The sequence below is a fragment of the Mus caroli genome, chromosome 11 (genome assembly GCF_900094665.2).
Source record: "Mus caroli chromosome 11, CAROLI_EIJ_v1.1, whole genome shotgun sequence".
Classification (NCBI taxonomy): Eukaryota; Metazoa; Chordata; class Mammalia; order Rodentia; family Muridae; genus Mus; species Mus caroli.
In genome coordinates, this window is record NC_034580.1 from 31,349,023 (window position 1) to 31,365,733 (window position 16,711).

Sequence of the window (16,711 nt, forward strand, 5' to 3'; positions counted from 1 at the left end):
CATACTACAACTTTCAAGTGTTTCGACTGCCTCGTTCCTGCTGTATCTTCACAGTAAATAAAACTCGCATGTGGCTCAAAAGGCTGCTAGACTACATTACATTAAATAATAATTATGTAGCAAATGTTACCATCTTTAGTGACCTTCCAACCCCAATATTCAAGGTGTTCCTTTAGCGGATGACTTAACTCATCAAACGTACTCAGTGGTCTGGACCCCTGAATTTTGACACAGCCATCACAGGGAAAAAACATCAAGAGGAAAATCTGCGACTGCGTGACAGCCATGACAGCGCCCTCAGAGTTCACAACCCCTCTCTTCTTTCAGTCGCGACGAGACCAGAGCCCGGGAATTGCCAGGACCGCCCACGGCTTGCTACCATTGGCGGCCTCCTTGCTGGCGTGACTAAGGCCCCGCCTCCTCCCCGCTGGGACCACTCTGAGGCGATCTCCGGAAGCGGAGGGGGGCTAGAAATAGGGGTCGAGAGGCATCCTGGGCTTTGTAGTCCGCCTGAGCATCTGCCGCAGGAGAGTGGAGCCTCACTCTGCGGAGAACTACAACTCCTAGCAGCCCCTCGGAGAGCGAGGCGAGGAGGCCTGAGTCACGTGGGCGCTGGGCCTGGGCGGGCTATTTCTCAGTGCGGCGGCGGCGGCGGCGGCGGCTCGGGGGACCGGGGCCTTTTGTTCGGAGCGGCTGCGGGGGGCCACGGAGCGGCGAGGCCCGCGGCCTTCCCCGGCTCGCTCGGTCCCGGCCACCCCTTGCGGGGTTGCGGGGCCGCCCCGTGGGCCGCCTGTGGCCTCAGGCGCCGCCGCCCCGCCCTAGGCCCGCCCCGCCCGGCCTGAGGGGAGGAACCGGCCGGGCCTCGCCGCGCGGCCCAGCCAGCTCCGGAGTATTCACCTCTCCTCGCTGAGCTCTGCACCCGAGGCTACCCCTCGCGCCTTAGGCCGACGCCATGAAGATCAAGGATGCCAAAAAACCCTGTAAGATGGGACCCGGGACCCGTGGGTTGGGAAGACGGCCCTTGGAGCCTCAGGCGGAGCGGCCCGCTTTAAGCTCGCGGCTGTTCTCGGGCGCCAGCCAGGGAGGGAAGGGAGGGATCGCTGCAACCCCAGGTTGCAGGCGGCGGGCTTCCCCACCCCCATGCATGAGGGCCAGGCTCCTGCGGTCCCCCTGCCCGCTGCTCTCTTGCCCCTGCAGATCTGGGAGGTGCACGGGAGAATCTTGACTCGGGTTTTACCAAAATGGGAGCACAGCTACCAGGCCCCTCTTGAAAAGAGGTAGTCACGGCTGTCAGATAGGGGTTGATACACCACCTCCCTCCCATTTTCCCCGGTTTCTGGGTTTTCTGCGCGTGTCCTTGAAGTCCAGGTGGGTTCCTGGGAGTTGTCAGCCTTGCAGTTGGAGCTGTTCAGCCCTTGTGCATGTACTCTGCCTGTAGATAAATTAATGGCTTGGGCAGTTTAGAAAATCAGCTGGTTTTGTGTTTTAGGGAGAGGATAAACACCAAGGTTAAACATCGTATTTCAGCTATTTCGAACACATTAATATGGTGGTAAATACCTCGAGCTTTTTTCTGTAGTTGTACATGCATATACATGCAAAGGTTCTAACCTTGCTATGAGAGACACATCAAGTTTCACAAGCTGTCTTTTAAATGCCTCTTATTCCTGCGGTTGGCTTGTTTATTGGCTCCGTCTTTGTGAATGTTGTTCTTTCATTTTCTACAAACTGGGGATGTGGGGATCTGTGTTCCTGTCATACAGGTTTTACAGATTTTAGTGTTTTCTGCCATCCTCTACAACTGCGCCTAGAGGTCAGCTGTAAAGGGGGCATGAACCTCTTCCCTGCCTGTTCCCATAAACCTCACAGACGCAGCTTCCAACGCAGTCTAGAAACATTTACTTAAAACGTGAGAGTTCTCAGTGCTTAAAGATGAGGAAAGACAAGTTTGCTTCAGTAACTTTTAGTCCCCTCCTTGTACTGGCTCAAAGTGCAGTGCTGCTTCTCTTCCACCTACAGGGCATAGTCCTTAAGAAACAGTGTTTGTTGTAATTTTAGATTATCTGCTTATAGAAAGCATTAATGATGTTTTGTTTTGTTTTGTTTGTTTGTAGACAAGATTTCTCTGCAGCTCTGGCTGTCCTGGAACTCACTTTGTAGACCAGGCTAGCCTCTAACTCAGAAACCTGCCTGCCTCTGCCTGTCTAATGCAGGGATTAAAGGCGTGCGCCACCACACTAACTTCTTACATCAAATCTGAACCAGGGTGTGGTGGTACACAGCTTTAACCCCAACATTCAGGAAGCAGAGACGAGTAATCTCCCCAAATTCTGAGGCCAGTTGGAGTTATGTGGTGAGATCTTGTCTCAGAAAAACAAAAATAGGAAGTCTGAAACAGTGACCACGTTTACATTTTCTGGGGTAAATTAATGCACCTTAGGCTAGCATGGTGGCTCACGTTTGTGATCCCAACTCCAGTACCTTCCTTCAGTGAACTTTCTCTGCTTGTTATAGAATTTACATTTGGTTGATGGGCCTTGGTGACTTGTGCCTTTAATCCCAGGAGAGGCAGGCAGATAGATCTCTTGAGTTCAAGACCAGTCTGGTCAACAGAACTAGTTTCAGGACAGCTAGGGCTACATAAAAAGTTCTCTCGCTCTCTCTCCAAAGAAAAAAATCACTTTTATCATCTAAGTTGAATTATGTGTTAATTCATCTCCAGGAAAGAAGTAAGTGAATCAGGCTCTTCTCTCCCTTGAGGAACTTGGCCTCTCAGTTTTTAAGAAATTTATACATGTACACATTGTATGTTGCTCAAGGCCCATCTCACCTTTCCCTACATGATTTTTGCCCCCCTGAAGCAGGGTTTCTTTACATAGTCTAGGCTAGCCTGAAACTCTGCGTCCCTTTGCCTCCCAAGTGCTTGGTTTAAAGATGTGTACCACCACAATTGGCCCACATATTTCTTTCCTTTTTTTATTAATTTATTTAGTGTATAGGAGTACACAGTCTCTATCTTCATGCACACCAGAAGAGGGTGTCAGATCTCATTACAGATGGTTGTGAGCCACCATGTGATTGCTGGGAATTGAACTCAGGACCTCTGGAAGTGCTTTTAACCGCTGAGCCAACTCTCCAGCCCCCACATGTTTCTTAAACTTTAGGTTTTTAGGTTCTGCCTATATGTATGCTGTGTAACTGGATTAATGATAAAGGGTGGTGAATATATTTAATGTGATATGGGTTTAGAGTCAGTGCCAACCAAGTAGTAAGATACTTGAAAATTTTGTTGAGCATAGCATTTATGTATCCTGTGCTTCTATGTAATTTGATATAGTGACTTATTAATCTTAAAAACTGTTACTTCTAGTAGATGGTAAAGTCCATTAGGAGGTAACAGTTGCTAATGTAACTCCCATTAGAAATGAGGAATTCACTTAAAACAAAAATCCTCAAATCTTTCCCAGGGCATCTTAATATTGAAGGTATGAGGATGTGCTATTTTGTCTGTCTCAGAAAACCCAGTCCTTTATTTGCAGTGGTCAGTGAGGAGGGTGAAATTCTTTTATTCGTGAATTCCAAACATTGGGATTTGCCAGTGTATTACCCATTTTAAGTTGCTAGAAAAGTCAGAAGCTGGTGATTTAGACCATTTGCTGCATGATAAAAGTGGCTCATGATTGAGTTTGTCTTCTGTGCTTTTGTTGCCTTCCTCAAGCCCTTTGAATGTGATTTTTAAAAATATTTATGTTTAGTTAAAGTGAATATGTGGGTATGTGTAGGTGAGTGCATCTGTGGGGTCAGAGCTGTCAGAGCAGCTCTTGAGCTGGGTTGTTAAGGCTTTGGGAGCCACCTGAAGTGGGTGTTGGGAATCTGAACTCAGGTCCTCTAGAAAATCAAAACCTGCTCTTAACAGCTGAGTTCTCTCTCCAGCCCCTGAATACTGGTTATTTCCTGGCTCGAGGAAATGAATTCCAGAACACTGCTGAGTTGAAAAGATCTCTGCAAAAGTTAGGTGTTGGGCTGCAAGACAGCTTAATAGCTTCATCACCAAGAATACAGTCCTTGGGACCTACATAGTGCAGAAAGAACTGACTCTTAGACCGTGTCCTCTTGTTCTCCACATTCAAGCTGTGACAGGCATGCCCTGCACATCTGCATAAACACAAATCAACGGAATGGGGTAGATCCCCCACCTCCCCGCTTTTAATTTGAGCTATTGGCAGAGTAAATTCCTTTCAATTATTTTCCTGATTTTAAAAAGAAAATCATTGTGAACAAATGAAAGCTTTCATATGTGCAGCTTTGTTTAGCAGTGCTATTACATAGCTCTGGCTGTCATGAACTGGCTATGCGTGTAGACCAGGCTGCTCTTGGCTCTTTGTATGTGAGTTTAAATGTGTAAAAGTTGTCTTTTTTAGTTATGACATATTTGGTCGTTTGGTACAAGCAACTTGCCCAAGAAACTTTTAAAAGGCTATAGAAGATTAAAAAAAAAAAAGTTGTTAAGTTGTTTAAAAGTTGTTTTAAGGCCGGGCGTGGTGGAGGCGCACGCCTTTAATCCCAGCACTTGGGAGGCAGAGGCAGGCGGATTTCTGAGTTCAAGGCCAGCCTGGTCTACACAGTGAGTGCCAGGACAGCCAGGGCTACACAGAGAAACCCTGTCTCGAAAAACCAAAAAAAAAAAAAGTTTTAAATTATATGTGGATGTAACTGCTGAGCTGTCTCAAAAGCCCTGGTTTTCCTATTTTAACGGTAGTTAAAACTAATTGTTTTCTCTCTAAAAGATTTAATCAGTAATAATGGTTTCTTGTTCTTCCTGCTTTAACTAAATGAGACTCGTGTTACACCAGAGGAGGGACCAAGCGTATATCAACCATTTGCTACAAAGAGATTTTTGATTACCTTCCACACCTTACTACTTCATAGCTCACATTGCAGGTAGACAGAATATGCATTTTGGAATTGGCTGTTCATAACTTAAAATAAAAAAACATGAATACTCAGTCACAGCTTTACAAAAGTTGGTGACTTTTTCTCTAGTATATCAAATAAATTTCAAATATTGTTGCTTAATCAGGCTTCCACTGAAATTTAATTCATGGTTTTGTTTAAGATTAAGAAATATTAAGTGCTAACTTGAAGTTTGCCTTCAAGAGTGTTACTACTCTGATAATTGTAAATCTGTGAATAGAGGATTCTGGATGGAAAAGGAGTCAACTTTGAACTTGCAGTTTGTACTCTCAGTGACATTCACCTGTGTTTGACATGAGCCTGAGAAAGGATCTAAAGGGCTGGGGTACAGCTCAGAGGCAGTGTTTGCCTAGCATACACCAGGGTCCTGGGCTTTCTTACTGACCAAAACCAAAGGAGACTGGAGTAGAAGATGCAAATACTTACTGGCTGTTAGTGGAGTTTGGTAAAATGATTTCTGTTCTTCCAGATTATGAAATCTAGAATCAAGAATCACTTAAATAGAACTTCTTTTGGTTAGGCTAACGGAAGAAAAAGTTATTTTATCAAGTATCACCAAAATATGTCATTAATAACATGGTATTTTAAATTTTTAAAGCAATTCAGAGGGAAATTCAAGTTCCCTTACTGAGTGTCATCCGCTCCCAATTTTAAAGTAGGATAGCCAGGTCTTGTGGCTCACACCCATAATACCAACATTGTTAAATCAGGATTGCTGCAAGTTCAAAGTCAAAGTTATAGTCCCAACTGGGACTATAAATGCATAATTTATAAATACACCTATAATTCCAGGTCAGTCTGAGCTACAGCATGAGGTCACCCTCAAAAAACAAATAAACAAACAAACAAACAAAAAACTGGGGACAAAACATTTTTTAAGCCTGAAATGCTAAAGAGGATTTGTTTAAACACTGGATAAAATCTTCTGTCAGGATTGCATTAGAAACATTACTGGGGATGGGGCAAGGAAATGACCTGTAATATTACAAATGAAACCTCTCCCTCCTTTTAAGCCATTCATTAATCATGAATGAATTTCTGAAAAAATTCTAGATTTTATGAACTAAAAGTAGTACTTAGTCATACCACATTCTTTTTACCTAATGGAGCTGCCTATGAGTGCCTGCATGCACAATATCTGTGCTTGGTGCCCATGGGTGGGGGTGGGGTGGGGAGGCTAAGATCCCCTTGGGCTGGAGTTCTTGGAACTTGTGAGCCACCTGGTGTGGGTGCTAAGATATTAAATCAAGATATCTGGAAGAGCAGCAAACACTACCTATCATTTGCTGAGCCATCTCTCCAGCCTCCCAAATCTAACTCTTCAGGTAATATAGTCTAGCACTGGAGCGAGGGCCCAGAAATCTGTAATTTTTAAATAATGCTTAAATTGTTTTGATTTTCTGTTTGCTAGGTGCCTTTAATTTATAAATGCCTAATTTGTAATTTTGTCTATTTGTCCCGTATTTTCCTAGTGGTATTCAGCCAAACTACACTTTTCTTATGCTTGAAATTATTTATAGATTCAAGACTAAGTTTCTTATTCTAGCATGCAAGATCTTTTGTGCTTGACTGTTTTCTCAGATGGAATCTTTCTCCTAGTTCCCTTTAAAAAAAAAAATCAAATCCTAGTGATAATCAGTTAGTTTAAATTCTTGTCAGTGGGGCAGTGGTGGTAGATCTCTTAGTTGAGGCTAGCCTGGCCTTCAGAGTCAATGAGTTTCAGGATAGCTGCCAGCTGCGTCACATGATAAGAATGTAATGATTGAATAGGGACACCTGTTGGATAAAGAATTAAACCCAGTGTTTTGGTAACCATTTAAGTTTTTAGGAAAATATACAGATAAAACTGAAAGAAAGGGTGAGTTACATGCAGAAGGTAAGACTTACATCAATGTAAGTGTTAACTAAGCGCATGATTCAGAGGAAATGAAGTTTGTGGCTAATTAAGCACTCATTCTACTTTGTTTTCCTACTATATATTTTTTTCTTCCTTTTTTCTTTTAATTTCCAGCTTTCCCATGGTTTGGCATGGACATTGGAGGAACGCTAGTAAAGCTCTCATACTTTGAACCTATTGACATCACAGCAGAGGAAGAACAAGAGGAAGTTGAGAGCTTAAAGAGTATTCGGAAATACTTGACTTCTAATGTAGCATATGGATCTACTGGCATTCGGGATGTACATCTTGAACTGAAGGATTTAACACTTTTTGGACGAAGAGGAAACTTGCACTTTATCAGATTTCCAACCCAGGACCTGCCTACTTTTATCCAAATGGGGAGAGATAAAAATTTCTCAACCTTACAAACGGTGCTGAGTGCTACAGGAGGTGGTGCTTACAAGTTTGAGAAAGATTTTCGCACAGTAGGTGTCTCTTACTTGAAAACCAAAAAATAATATTAACGTGAATATTCAATTTTAAATACAAGGCTGGGCTTTTATCTTAACCTTCCTAATGCTGCAATCCTTTAATACAGTTCCTCGTGTTGTGGTGACTCCAACCAAAAAATAACTTTTGTTGCTACTTCATAACTGTAATTGTGCTACTGTTATGAGTCACAATGTAAACATCTGTATTTTCCCGTGGTCTTGGGCAACCTCTGTGAAGAGGTTGTTTGACCCTGAAGAGCATTGTGACCCACGGGTTGAGAACCAATGATTAGAATGGCCCTTTCCAGAGTTGGATGTGCATGACTAGATGTTGGACTGATGGGCTTTCAGTGTGTTGATGGAATGTGGTGCATGTGGTAGAGCTGTGGTGCAGAGCTGTGCTGGGAGACCCCTGTGGCAGTCTTACTGTTACTGTCTTAATTTTTATTTTGATATTTTTGTTTTTTCAAAACGGTTTGTTTGCGTGGCCTTAGCTGTCCTGAAAGTAGCTCTGTAGACGGGGAACTCAGACCTGCCTGCCTCTGCCTCCTAAGTGGTGGAATGAAAGGCATGTGCCACCTCAGCACACATACACCCTGGCATTTTGTGTTTGGTTTTGATTTTTGTTTTCATATTGACTATCTTATTTCCTGAAATAAGTTACATTAGTATTTGCCCTTGTCCTTGAGGTTGTAATGCGTGTCACAGGAGAGCTACTGAAGGGATATTGTCTTTCTGTATTTGGAGTTTTATCAAATGTAATTCAGTATTTTGGAATGCCATTCTAGCCGATTAATATATACATTGAAACTGTATGAGTGTGACTCATGTTTGTGTGCATTAGTAGTTAGAATTAACTGCTGAGCCATCTGTCCTAAAATGTTACTTTGATACCTGCCTCCTCTTCATCCATGGGAAATTAAATGATCCAAGGCGGTGAGAACCAGCCAAGTGCGTGAGATCAATCCTAGAGATTTTGACCCTAAATAAAATGAAACCTGTAGTGCCTTAAATAAAAATAATACTGAAGTTTTATAAAATCTCTGAAAACTATACAATATAATTAAACCAGATATATTTGATTTTTTTTTTTTAAATTCTGATTTTTTGCTTTTTTTCTTTCAGATTGGAAACCTCCACCTGCACAAACTGGATGAACTTGACTGCCTTGTAAAGGGCTTGCTGTACATAGATTCCGTCAGTTTCAATGGACAAGCAGAATGCTATTATTTTGCTAATGCCTCAGAACCCGAGCGATGCCAAAAGATGCCTTTTAACCTGGATGATCCTTACCCACTGCTGGTAGTGAATATTGGCTCAGGAGTCAGTATTTTAGCAGTCCATTCCAAAGACAACTATAAAAGAGTGACTGGGACAAGGTAGTCATCTTTTTGGTTTGATTATATCATTCATCATGTTTTATGCATGAAAATTGAGGAGTATATTTTTTTGTTTGTTTTGGTGCTGGAGAACAAAAGAGGCTCTTAAACTGTTGCCCAGCAAGAATACTCTACTGAATTAGGCCCCAGCTGTTTTTGCTATATATTGCTATACAGTTGTACCAGAAAAAAACACATTTGTAAAACAGAAAACTACATAGGGGACTGGAGAGATGGCTCAGTGGTTAGGAGCACTTGCTGATCTTGCAGAAAACCCAAGTTGAGTTTTAGTACCCACATGGCATCTCACAGCCATATAGCACAATGGAATTGATTTTAGTCTAATTGGACAACTAAGTAAACCTTTCACCAAGTCATTTATTGGGACTTTAATCACAGATTTCCTTTTTTGTGTGGTATTTTTAGCACACAGACAGCTCTGTTGCACAGGCTGACCCAGAACTCAAGACCTTGTCTCAGCTGACTTTGTAGCACACAGTCTCGTCGGTCGACTGTTAGCATTTCTTTCAGTGCATACACAGGAGTATATTTTTAGCCGTTATACAGTTTGAGTTATTAGATGCCAGGTAGGATTTTTCTCCCAGCAGATTTAGCTTTTTATATGATGGGTTTGGTTCTACTAAGTAGTCTTATTTTTTATCACATTGGTGTTTAGCATTTGCCATGTTTTCCCTCTGTTTATTCAATAAGTGAAAGAAAATAACATGTAAATGCAACTTAACAAGTACACCTTATTTTCCTTTTTAGCCTTGGAGGGGGCACCTTTCTTGGTTTATGCAGTTTGTTGACTGGCTGTGAAAGTTTTGAAGAGGCTCTGGAAATGGCATCCAAAGGTGACAGCACCCAAGCTGATAGGTTGGTCCGAGATATTTATGGAGGAGATTATGAAAGATTTGGTCTGCCGGGTTGGGCTGTGGCATCTAGGTAAGTTACATTGTTACTCAAGTTGTCTTGTTTAGTTTTTGGATAATATTATGCCATGGGGTTTAAGGATGATTTCCTCTTCTCTGTTTAGAGTTCAAGTTTTGAACATTGAAGTTTAAAAATAAAATATTCAAGCTGGGCAGTGGTGGTACGCACCATTAATCCCAGCACCAGGAGCTAGAGGCAGGCTGATCTCTTGAGTTTTGAGATCAGCCTGATGTACAGAGCTAGTTATGGCACAATCAGCAAACATAAAAATTCATTAAGTTTTGTCTTGTTTGCACCCTGTGAAAAACTGCCTTGTGCTAAGTGATGTTTCTCAGTGGAGGAGCAAGGCCAGGGTTGATTCCCTGCACTGCAGAACAAAAAGAAACTTCTCACCTGGGCACAGCATCACACAACTTTAATCTCATTCAGGAAGCAGAGACAGGGCGAGCTCTGTGATCTGTTGTTGTTTTGTTTTGAAAACAACAGGGTTTTCTCTGTGTAACAAACCTGGCTGTCTTGGAATTTGCTTTTCATACCAGGTTGGCCTCAAACTCAGAGATCTACCTGCCTCTGCCTGCTGAGTGCTGGGATTAAAGGCGTGTGCTCAGTCAGCTCTAGTTTTTGAGGTTAACAAAATCTACAAAAGGAGTTTCCAGCCTGTCAGGCTCACACAGTGTGACCTTGTCTTAAAAAGACAAAAACAGGAAAACAGAAATTTCTTATATTCCAGAGCATCCATTGCCTGTACAAATACAAATTGTATCCTATAATCTGCTTATCCAAAAACTTGTGTCCGTACATGGCATATGTGACTCTAAGATAGTTACAGATTCTAGACAGAAGTCTTTCCATGTTGCAGCTCTAGTCTGTCTTTGTCCTTGCTGTAGTCCTGTTGGAAGCTTACCCTCCTAAAGATAAAGTACAAGTGCGTTTTACAGTAATGTTAAGCATGCCCTCCGATCCAAGTGGTGGTTTTCACCAAGACCACAGGGTAAAGTATTTCCATAAAGTGCACGGGTGTGCTATGAGGTTTTGCTGATCTGCTAACGAAGCAGCATCTTAGTGTAGTTTTAATTTGCATGCCTTGCTTTTAATTTGCTGAGAACCTTACATGTTGCTTTTAGTGATTGCTGATCGGTTTGTTGTTGGCTTGTTGTTATACAGTTGAATTTATCAGTCTTTTCCTTTATGGCTTCTGGATATTGATTCATAGTAAGTAAGTCTTCCACATTCCAAACATAAAGGAATTAACATGTATATTTTTCTGACACATTATTACTTTTTAAAAAAAAATTATTTTTTAGATTTATTAATTTATTTATATGAGTATACTGTAGCTGTCTTCAGACACACCAGAAGAGGGCATCAGATCCCATTACAGATGGTTGTGAGCCACCATGTGGTTGCTGGGAATTGAACTCAGGACCTCTGGAAGAGCAGAGCCATCTCTCCAGCCCCACTTTAATACTTTTATACTTAAGTCTTTGATACAAACATTTATACTTTTTCTTTTTCTTTTTTTTTTTTTTTTTTTTTTTTTTTTTTTTTTTTTTTTTTTTTTTTGAGACAGGGTTTCTCTGTGTAGCCCTGGATGTCCTGGAACTCACTTTGTAGACCAGGCTAGCCTCGAACTCAGAAATTCGCCTGACTCTGCCTCCCAAGTGCTGGGATTAAAGGTGTGCGCCACCACACCCAGCCTATACTTTTTCGTAAAGCAGTATTATGTGATGAGATGGATCCACTTTTAGTTTTTCAATTTTTTTCACAAAGACCTAACACTTATTATTTTTTCCACTGATTTGAGATAGCATCATCATACATTAATTTTTTGTTTTTTACTCTGGACATGTCATTGCTAACCTCTGTTAAAGTTATAGAAGCATAAAGTATGTTCTATTTATTTTTTTGATTTCATTAAGCTTCTTTGTCAACTTAGGGGAATGACATTCTTGGGTTAGTAAGATGGCTCAGTGGGTAAAGGTGCTTCCTGCCATGCGTGTCCTAGAACCTACGTGGGGCAGGAGAGAACTGACTCCTCCTGTAGGTTGTCTTCTGAGCTCTGAATGTGTATACATACACACAGAGAGGGAATTAATAAATATTTGGAAAAAGTGATTTTTTTTTTGTTATTTCTGTTATAGAACTTAAGTGCCTTTCAGACGTTTAAAAAGTGGTCTATAAATTTGTTAATTTAAATTTGTTCCTAAACAAAAGTTTATGTTAGCATATTTTATATATATTAATAGGTTTCATTATGGCATTTGTGAATATAGTTTCTTTTTCTCTCGTTCCATCTCCACTGTCCTCCTATACCCCTCCCACTTGATTGATTCTCTTCTCACTAGCTGTCCCCTTCTCTTTCTGCTTTGTTTCACAACCCTAATGAGTTAGTTGATGTTGCTCATTGGTGCGTTGGCTTTGCCACTGAAGAAAATGTGTGTCATTCTCCTTCCCCATCAACTCTTGGATCCTCAGGGAAGGGTGGAACCTCATGAATCCTCCCTGTGCTCCTAAATATTTTTGTTTGTATATGATCTCCGTTATGTTGTGATTGGCTGTTGCTTGTCAGGATACCCAGTGCCCTCTTGTGGTGAGGACTTTACCTCCTCAGCCCTCTATTCTGAGATCCTTTGCTCTTTACACTTGATGTCATGTTTGATCTCATACATGTTTCATTATTTTTGTTGACATTATTAGCCTCTGTTGCTTCTGTCTAAAAATTTTCCTTTTTAAAAACTAGTTAAACTTCTTTTTACTGTGGAAAACCTTCCTTTTCACTTACCTTTTTCTTCTTACCACAAAAATAGAATCTTTTCTTTCTGGCTCTCTGATTTTTGTTTTGTCTTGTTACAGTTAGTCTCTGTTGTTCTCTGTGTGGCCTGCTTTGTCCATAGGACAGCCTCTTAACATGTGTGCAACAAGCACTTGGAATGAAGTTAATGTGGGCCACATGGCCAAATGGCTACACTTAGATGAGCAACTCTAGTTCATTTCGCCTTTATTTTTACCTTTTAAAAATATAGTTAATAGATAATATATTATGTAGCATGTATTTCTATTGGACAATGCTACCCTAGACAGTATACTGCTTGAGGGACCTTTGTGTCTGTAGCATAATGCTTGGTATGTTGTAGATGCTTGTGTGGTTGATATTAGAGATGACATCTTTAACAATATTTTGACTTTAAAAGCAAACTTTTAAATCAATCACTGCACTTTTTTGGCTTTCTAAAATAGTTTTCATATTTTTTTTGTGTGTTTTAAGGTCTTAAAATATAGATAAAATAAATCTTTGCTTACTAATAACAAAGAAGTGTGCATTTTTTAAACACAGGTTTAACTTTTCTTTTTAAAATGCTGCTTATTCCTTACAGACTTTTGTTTTAAGCCGCCCTATGTGCTCATGCTCTTTGGCCTAACTTTATAGAGCTATTATAGTTGTGTAAGTTAAGGTGAATTGTCATTCATTACCGGTAGATCTGACTTGTTTCTCTCTGTCTGTCTGTCTGTCTCTGTCTCTTTGCAGTTTTGGTAACATGATTTATAAGGAGAAACGAGAGACTGTTAGTAAAGAGGACCTGGCAAGAGCTACTTTAGTTACCATCACCAATAACATTGGTTCTGTGGCGCGGATGTGTGCTGTTAATGAGGTAAGACATCCAAGAATCTTTTTTAATTGTGCAAAAACAAAAAGCTGGACCCAGTACTTTAATCAATGCCTTTAATCCTAGCACTCAGGAGGGAGTTCTATGAGTTTTAAGGCTAACCTGGTCTACATACATAGGGAGTTCAAGGCCATTAAGGGTTACATAGACAGACCCTGTCTTTTGTTTTTTTAAAAATTTAAGATAATAAAAATAATTTAAAAAGGTGATTCCTGTGCACTGACAGAGTGCCTTTATTTTCCAGTGAGCTCTCAGATTGAGATCCATTTCATACATTCCCAAGCAGCTTACCAGTTACTCTGGTACATTTTCTTCCATGACAAATAACAGCACTCAAGAAGCAGGCAGACAGATCTCTTTGAGTTTAAGGGCAACCTGGCCTACAAAGAGTTCAGGCCACCCAGGGCTATACAGCCTTTGCTTCAAAACAACCAATAGGAAGAAGGAAAGAAATGGGAGAAATAGAAAAAGGCAGTGTTCTTGGTGTTCAGTCACCAACCCTGCAAAACAAAACCAACCAACCTGGGGCTAGACATAAGACAAAATGTCTTCCCAATGAATGTACAGTCTAAATCTAAGTGAGGTAAAAACATCTTGAGGTAACTGTTGAAAAGGACACTGTGGACTCTTGTTTATAATTGATGGAGTACTCAATTAGTAAGATGCTTGGAAGTTTTCTTACTGCCCTCGGCTTCTTTACAGTGCTGCCTTGTTGCATATGGATCAAGCAGCATTGTACAGGGCTATGAAGGCATTGAGACTTGTTCTTCATGCGGTTTGAGTGATGTGTGCTGCTTGCCTTAAGAACAATATGGAGAGCTGGGGAAATGGCTCAGTGGCTGCTGTGCAGGCATGAGGACCTGAATTTGAGTCCCTAGCACCCATATCAGAAGCCAGATGTGGCTTTGCACCTATAACCCCAATAAGCATGGATGGGGAGACAGGAGCATTCTGGGGTTTGCTCTCAGTCGTGAATTCAAAGACTGAGTCAGCTCTCTGGGCTAAACAATTTTTTATTTTATGTATATGGTTATTTTTCTTGCATGTTTATCTGTACACCATATATGCAGTGCCTGTGGAAGGCAGAAAAGGGCATTGGATTTGCTGGTATTAGAGTTACAGATAATTGTGACAGCCAAGGTGGTGCTAGGAATAGAACCCTGGTCCTCTGGACCATCAGCTCCTGCTCTTAGCCACTGGGTCATCTCTCCTGATCTCAAACTGTTTTAGTTGGTTTATGCCTTCTGGTCCACTGGCCTCACATCTTCCTCCTCTTCCTCCTCTTTCTTAACTTTCATGTTACTCACCTTTCATGCTCCCTCCCCCCAATCATTTCTACTGTCCAACTTTATGTAGGGGCCAGGTGCATGTTTATGACATAAGTAGATCAATGTAAAGCTTGTAGTAAAACTAAAAAGGAAAGAACAGGCAGTTGCCACACCTTCCACACAGGTGCACAGCCTCCCTGACTCACACACTCTGTCTCTTGGTATATTTGGTTGTAGTCCAGGAATGTGCAGTGACGTGACATCAACACTGAAGTCCAGTGTCACTGAAGTCCAGTGTCTGTATTAGACATCAGAGTTCGCTCCTGCTGTTGTACAGGAGTCTCGGTAAATTATCTAATTCCTGAGTAATCAGAATTGCAGAACTCCATGCAGAAATTAGTAGTAGATTGACACCCACATTCTCACATAAATATTTTAATACCCTTAAAAGCCACTTTTTTTTTTTCTCTTTCCAGAAAATAAATCGAGTTGTCTTCGTTGGGAACTTTTTACGTGTCAATACTCTCTCCATGAAACTTTTGGCGTATGCTTTGGATTACTGGTCAAAGGGCCAACTGAAAGCATTGTTTTTAGAACATGAGGTATGTAAACACTTTTTGTGGGTTATTTAACAGTGTGTTTTGTATGAAATTGTTCTATATTTCTTTTTTTTTATTTGGTTTGTATTTTGTTTTTTGGTTTTTTTTCGAGACACAGTTTCTCTGTGTAGCCCTGGCTGTCCTGGAACTCACTCTGTAAACCAGGCTGGTCTCGAAACTCAAAAATCCGCTTGCCTCTGCCTCCCAAGTGCTGGGATTAAAGGTGTGCGCTACCACTGCCTGGCTCTATATTTCTATATATTTTGTATTTATATATGTAAAAATTAAATAATTTTTGTGTGTACGTTAGTGGAAACCAGAAGATAACTTCAGGTGTCACTCTCCACAATCTTTGAGACAGAGTCTCTCGCTGGCATGGAATGTACTAGTGAGGCTGTACTGGCTGGACTACAAACCCCAGAGATCTGCCTCACCTATATCTGGGCATACAAACATGTGCCACCACACTTGGCCTTTTTTTTTTTTAACACATTTGTTTTAGGAATCAAACCTAGTTCCTTATGTTTACAGATTGAGGTATTTTCCTAGGCCTGGGTCATAAGTCATGTGTTTTGAAAGGTCACACTACACACCCGGCTCAGACTGAATTTCAGGCCTCCATAAATGATGAAATTACAGGTTTGTGCCACAAATTATTGACTTAAGTAAATTGATTCATTTTGTTTCAGTTTGGCAGATAGTTAGCTACCACATAGACAGCTCACAGATGAGAATTTCATTGCTCTTCTGACCAAGTGAACAATAGGAAGTTTCTTGTTTCTCAGAAAGAAGATTCTTTTTAATCTCTCCCCCCCCCCCCAAATAACCCTATTGTGAACCCTTGAAATCTGTGCGATTGGTTTTCCTCTTGTTAAGCTTAATGGCTGCACTTGTATGAGCCTAAAGCTCAGGAAGCAGCGGCAAGATGTTTGCTAGCTCCCTGGCCAGGCTGATCTATAGAAGTGCCAGGGTTCCATGGCAAGACCCCGTGTCAAACAAAACAAAACAAAAAACCACAGCCCACCTCCTATGTTGTTGCTATTCACAATATCCAGTTAAATTCTAATCTGTGCAGCTAATCAGTCTTTTTTTTTTTTTTTAATTTCATTTGCATGAGTGCTTGCCTGTACAGATGTCTCTGCCACATATGTGTGCAGTACCCTAGAAGCCCAAGAGAGGGCGTCTGGAACTGGAGTTACAGCAGGGTGGCTGGGTGCTAGGAACTGAACCCCAGGCATCTGGGAGAGCAGACAATGCCTTTCCCCTTCCTTTCTCCCTCTTGCTCCAGCCCTGCTTACTCTGGCCTCCGCTTGCTCCAGGTTTTTTTTTATGTTTCTCATTATGGATAGTGAGCTACCTTGTGGTTGCTGGGATTTGAACTCATGACCTCTGGAAGGGCAGTCAGTGCTCTTAACCGCTGAGCCATCTCACCAGTCCCTTTTTTTTTTTTTTTTTTTTTTTTTTTTTTTTTTGGGTTTTTTTTTTTTTTTTTTTTTTTTTTTTTTTTTTTTTTTTTTTTTTTT

The 16,711-nt window shown here is 41.1% G+C and overlaps 1 protein-coding gene across 1 annotated transcript in view; it reads left to right on the top strand.

The window, feature by feature from the left end:
- Positions 1-532: 532 nt before the first annotated feature.
- The window catches only part of Pank3 (pantothenate kinase 3), a 22,321-nt gene continuing 6,142 nt past the window's right edge, over positions 533-16,711 (top strand). Inside the window, exons 1-6 of the mRNA XM_021176531.2 lie at positions 533-980; positions 6,986-7,338; positions 8,470-8,723; positions 9,492-9,668; positions 13,183-13,306; positions 15,066-15,191. Coding sequence (XP_021032190.1) covers positions 953-980; positions 6,986-7,338; positions 8,470-8,723; positions 9,492-9,668; positions 13,183-13,306; positions 15,066-15,191 — 1,062 coding nt within the window. The 5' untranslated portion in view covers positions 533-952. The remainder of the gene's footprint in view (positions 981-6,985; positions 7,339-8,469; positions 8,724-9,491; positions 9,669-13,182; positions 13,307-15,065; positions 15,192-16,711) is intronic.